Here is a 6215-nt window from a genome sequence, read left to right as displayed (position 1 = left end):
AAAAATAAAGGTGCTTCAAAAGGTTCTTCAAGCGATGCCATAGAAGAACCATTTTTGGTTCCACAAAGAACCATTCAGTCAAAGGTTCTTTAAAGAACCATCTCTTTCTTACCTTTTTATAATCTGAAGAACCTTCTTTCGCCACAAAGAACCTTTTGTGAAATAGAAAGGTTCTTCAGATGTTAAAGGTTCTTTATGGAACCATTTAGACAAAAAGGTTCTTCTATGGCATCGTGAAGCACCTTTATTTTTAAGAGCACTGTATTATAGTCATAAATATTAATGCGTCTCTGAGGATGTAGGAACATATGTTCACATGCTCCTACATGTTGGTGTGATGGAGGATTAACCTGTGTAACAGGGAGAATTGAGCATTTACCTCCTAAGCCAAAGGAAAAGCCGTCGGGAACATGGACAGCATACTTTTATGTTCTGTTTTGAATAAAACAAACAGCACATCCTAACCACGCTCGATGTGCCAAGTTTGTAATAAGCAATTTTTCTGTCCATACCAAAAATGAGGTTGCTACTTGGTAATGTATGTTGAATGCTATGATGTGGAACAGCATTTTAGAGCGAAGAAATGTCACTATCATGCACAGCGCTGCAGAAACATAACCGAGCAACTTACTGTTGTGCTGTCGTGAGTGCATTCCTAGAGCGTTAATGTAAACTAAGGTGCAAAATCATTTGGAAAAGACCATGATATTGACAATCACCCACATTTCCATATCAGTGTGCATCAAATATTCCGAAACCTGCCACGCATGGCATTAATCTGAAATTCTAAGAGTTTAGTAAATCCTAACAGTGCTTATTTGCATACAGAAGTATGAAAGTAGGCAAAGCAGCACACACTATGTACTATTGTAATTGCGCTTAAGGCTTTGGATCTGATGGAATTGCACTTTCACAGGAGCTGGCCGCGGAGAGGCAGGAGAACAGTCACCTGTTGAAAGCCCACCAGGACAAGGACGAGCTGATCGTTAAGCTGAAGGAAGAGATCGACCTGCTAAACCGGGTGAGAAGCAGACAGGGGTCTCGTAGCACCCAAACGAGCGACTTTACAAGCGCATGTGTCCAGAAGCGTTATCTGTCATACTTATTTTCATTTCCTCTTCGATAACTACTTTAATTTGCATACGAAGATGGAAATGTCAATATAACTGCTATTAACATGTCGTTTAATTAGAAGTGACAATTTATAGGCGGCTCTCGCACGCTCTTTAGAGCATTTTACTTGGGCTTACCTCAAATCAGGGTTTCTATGCGTTTTCCATTTCCAAATTCCATATTATTCAAGAATTGTCTGTAGATTTAGCAGTGAATATTTAACATGGTTTTAACATAGGCCAGTGGTTTCAATCAGTACACTTGCATGATGTTTTTATGAATTAATTGATAGTTAATGTAGACCTACAGCCAGGTTCATATATATATATTTAGACACTAACACAGTTTTCATAATTTTGGCTCTGTATGCCACCAGAACAGAATGAAAAATAAAACAATCACAATAAAATTTTATTTAAGCTTTAATTCAAGGGGTTGAACAAAAATGTAACATAAAATGCATAGGAATGACAACCATTTTTATACACAGTCCCCCCATTTTCAGAGGTTCAAATGTAATTGGACAAATAAATATAATCATAAATAAAATTTTCATTTGTAATATTTTGTTAAGAATCCTTTGCAGGCAATGACTGCCTTAAGTCTGGAACTCATGGACATCACCAGAGACTGGGTTTCCTCCTTTGTGATGCTTTGCCAGGCCTTTACTGCAGCTGACTTTAGTTATTGTTTGTTTGTGGGTCTTTCTGCCTGTAGTTTTGTCTTCAGTAAGTGAAATGCATGCTCAATTGGGTTGAGATCAGGAGATCGACTTGGCCATTGCACAATATCCACTTTCTTACCTTCAAAAACGCCTGGGTTGCTTTTGCTGTATGTTTTGGATCATCGCCCATTTGTACTATCAAGCGCCGCCCAATCAACTTTGCTGCATTTGACTGAATCTGGGCGGAGAGTATATCCCTGTCCTCTGTCACATCATCACTAAACATCAGTAACCCAGTGCCACTGGAGGCCATGCACGCACGTGCCTTGACACATGATGTTGTATGCTTTGGATCATGAGCCGTTCCAAGCCTTCACCATACTTTTTTCTTCCCGTCATTCTGGTACAGGTAGATCTTAATTTGAGCCATCCAAAGAATGCTTTTCCAGAAGTGGTCTGGCTTCTTTAGATGTTTTTTGGCAAAGTCTAATCAGGCCTTGTTTGCACCTTGTGGTGAACCCTCTGTATTTGCTCTCGTGAAGTCTTCTCTTGATTGTAGACTTTGACAGTGGCACGTCTACCTCCTGGAGAGTGTTCTTCTCTTGGCTGAATGTTGTGAAAGGGTTTTTGTTTACCATGGCGAGGATTCTCTGCTCATCCACTGTTTCCCTCTGTGGATGTCCAAGGCTTTTTATGTTGCTGAGCTCACCAGTGCGTTCTTTTTTTCTCAGAATGCACCAAACTGTTGATTCGGCCACTCCTAATGTTCCTGCTACCTCTCTGATGGTTTTGTTTTGCTTTTGAAGCCTAACAATTAGCCCTTTTCACACTTCCATGTTTCTGGCTTTCGGACTGGTGCTTGCATTTAACTGCGGCTGTACTTAACAAGAATGAGTTCGAGTATCAAAATCTTTTTTTACAAATGAGATATTATGAAAATGCTTGAACTGCTGGTACTTTACTCTACAAAGCGCAAACATTTCACAATTAACTGTTTGGTCAGCTTGGGTCATCACAAATTCAAGTTTGTTTAAATCTAAGTGGTGGCAATTATAATTCAGTTTGTTTTGCCGGTTCTGTCCATTTGGTGCTGGCTGTGCATTATGACTCTCCAAGTGGTTTTTTCCCCGCTATTATTATTATTATTATTAAAGTAATATTGTATTTTCTACTTGCTCTCCTTTGCATTACTAACGTGATGGCATAAATGTACGTTGTATAATCTGCCCTGGCAAATACATATTAAACAAGAGATGACTCGGGTTCATGCCTTTGTTCCTATTCTATCGGGATTACGTTGTTGTGTTGAGTTTAATATGCTTCAACCGGACTGAGAATTGTTTAATGTATTCTTGGAAAAATGTGCATCTGGACATAAATGTTTAAGTAATTTATCATGATGTGGTAATTCGAGGGAAATGACTGAGTAAATTGAGATAATACGTTCAAATGTATCGGAGATCAAAGACTATATAACAAGGGATGTCTGAGATGGAGAATAGAAACCATCCGGCACTATGTTGAGGTGTATTATCTCACGAGTCAGTGGTCTGAGTGGCCATATAAGTTACAAACAAGTAAAATGTTATTTCTTTATAGATTATATAACAACAACTTGGAAAACAGAAAAGGTAAGAAGCATTATTTGACAAAAGGGCATACTAATATAATAGGCGCAGACCTGTAACAGAACTAACTTTACCCTGCGCTGACATAATTTCCGATTTTTGTGAAAAAGGCTAATTGTCTGTTTCACTTGTATGGAGCGCTCCTTTGACTGTATGATGTGGGTTCACAGCAACAGCTTCCAAATGCAAATGGCACACTTGGAATGAACTCCAGACCTTTTACCTGCTTGATTGATGTAGAAATAACGAAAGAATAGGCCATGCCTGTCCATGAAACGGCTTTTGAGTGAATTGTCCAATTACTTATGGTCCCTTGAAAAAGGGGAAGGTACATATTAAAGAGCTATAATTCCTTAACCTTTCATCCAATTTTAATGAGAATACCTTCAAATGAAAGCTCAGTGTGCACTTTAACTGTAACTTGAATATGTTATAATAAAAAAATAATGTGTAAAATAATCAAAATTGTGTCTGTATCCAAATATATATGGACCTGACTGTATATGACCTTTACAAGGGTATCAGTTAAAGAGTAGTTATTAAAATACTGCAGTTAAGTGAACCCAGTAAACCTGGTAAAAGTAGGCCTTTATAGCAGCAGATTGGCACAGAAGGTGCCAAACAGCGTAGTATCCAAAGAGGCAAAAACTTAGCATTAATTCAAATGTTTTTTTGTTTTGCTTTTTTTGGACTTGAATTAGCAGACAGTGCTTTAAATGAAGCGAGCTGGCGATGACAGAAATGTTTTGGCTAAAGCAATAAAATAAAGCATAAAAAATGACATGGATCTTGCACGTTGCACGCATTTCAGCAGTATTGGCATGTTTTGTCACACAGAGCATCCCATTAAGCAGCGTCGTAATTAAAAGCATCTGCGTCGGACGTAAGCACACTGCTATATTTACACTTGTTTACACCGCTAATGGACATTACTCATCCTCTAACCTCTCACGCTATTTACTAAGGCATCTTGCAGACTGCGGTTACGTCTTCCGTTGAGTTTGCAGGTGTTTTGCTTTCCGGAAAGCGTTTTTCCCCCCTTCTTTTGGCCTTCCCCAAACAGCCACGTCTCACGTAGGCGGCAACTAAACAGGAATGATTATCAAATGACCATGTTGCTATCTTGCAGCAATCAGCTCCATATTGTAAAGGCGCTTAACGGAAGATTACAATTATCCTCTGCTTTAGGGTAACAAATGCTCTCAGGTCTCAGTGCATTTCCAGCAGTAAGTGTTTATGTGAGGTGACTGCTGCTCAATTGTGCCCCGATTGGATATTTGATCAACATTATAGAGACACTGTGTCCGTTAGGTGTAGATCCAAAGGGACTGACTCTCCTTGTTTTATGTGTTTGTGTTATTCTGAACCGGAGCTAGAAAGTATGAGCGTTTGAAGCTGAAGGCCAATCATTGCAAAGCATGAAAGAGGCTGGACTCTTTGAATATGCAATTGGCCCATGCAGGGTACAAAGCATAGGCAAAGCACGTAGTGCTTATGAGAATTAAAAGTAGACGTGCTGGTTGATGAAGGGTTATATTTATGTTACGAGATGGGTGCATAGTAGCTTGAAAGATGATGCAGTCCAACTGTATAAGGTAGCTTTTAAGCAAGGATGTGTTTTTTTTCCAGCACTGTTTGTTGCCTGTAGTCATGTGGAGCTGTAATTGTAATTGTTTTCATGCTTTGACAGTCTGGTGTCAGTGACAGCGTCTTTATGAGGCTGACAGCACCACACTGGGAAGCATTGGCTCTTGGCCTTCAGTAAGAACTGAACTGTATGTGTGGGTGAAAAGAAATGAGCTGGCTGTGTAATGTTGATATGATGTGTCTTGAGAATTAGTTGGGTAAGGTGTACTTGTAGTTGAAGTAGCCTATATGGGTTTTAGATGAATCATATGGTATGGTAGAAATGTGAGATGGCATGTTGTTAGAAAGCAAAGTAGTGAGTTCTTTAAAACAGCTGAAGTGAAGTAAAGTTTGCTTTGCTTTGTCAAATTAATAGTGAGTTGTCATAGAAGAAAGTAGTAACACAATTACTTGGTCATGGAACAGCCTTTATTGTTTTTCAATGTGCAAATTGAAGTTTTATAGTGTGTGGCCACTAGTAAGAAGCATAGCTGTGAACTTTGGGTGTGCTGTTTTAGGCCATAAGGTTAAAAATCACTGTAATGTAGATTGGTAGTGAAGCTTTAGTTTTTTGTACTTGTATGTGTGCGGGTTGCAGAGGTGCCATTTGTAGGCATTTGACATGATGTAACGTACTGAGGTAGTGTTGTGTACCTCTTTGCGTATGGTCACGTGAAGGTGTTTGACACGCCTTTGTCACTGTGTGGCCTTTTTGGAGTGGCTGTATGAGTAATGGTATATGGTATATGGATATAAATGAGGTATATGGTAGAAGCATCTTATGAAGGCTGGATGTCCTAAGGTTGATGGTAATGTGTTGTAACGAATCAACTCATGTGAAACATGAATAACTAACCATAACTAGTTATAATTAATTATTCATATTTTAGATCCACTGTAGATATTTAGCTGACCTCTCAGGGTCAACTGTCTTGTCAATTCTAAGAACGTTAATTTCCTGGTTAAGGGAAATAACTTTCTTACTGTACAATTCTACAAAGCTTGTAGCATAAATCTGCATGATTAAGTGACTCCAGCTATAAGAAAACAATGAACCACGTCAAGTGTGATACAAGTAAGGTTTTATTAACTACATAAACACTTAAACTAGTCTAACAGACTACATAAACACATAAACTGGTCTAACATCCTACATACACACATAAACTGGTCTAACATACACA

The 6215-nt window shown here is 38.8% G+C and overlaps 1 protein-coding gene across 1 annotated transcript in view; it reads left to right on the top strand.

Annotated features, from left to right (window-relative positions):
• LOC107591114 (PRKC apoptosis WT1 regulator protein-like) overlaps nucleotides 1-6215 on the top strand; it is an 80241-nt gene that overhangs the window by 61717 nt on the left and 12309 nt on the right. Inside the window, exon 5 of the mRNA XM_016280160.1 lies at nucleotides 885-1021. Coding sequence (XP_016135646.1) covers nucleotides 885-1021 — 137 coding nt within the window. The remainder of the gene's footprint in view (nucleotides 1-884; nucleotides 1022-6215) is intronic.

This window comes from Sinocyclocheilus grahami, unplaced genomic scaffold, assembly GCF_001515645.1.
Source record: "Sinocyclocheilus grahami isolate Dianchi unplaced genomic scaffold, SAMN03320097.WGS_v1.1 scaffold8.1, whole genome shotgun sequence".
Lineage (NCBI taxonomy): Eukaryota > Metazoa > Chordata > Actinopteri > Cypriniformes > Cyprinidae > Sinocyclocheilus > Sinocyclocheilus grahami.
The sequence above is the reverse complement of the archived record's forward strand: the minus strand, read 5'-3'. Positions and strand labels throughout refer to the sequence as shown.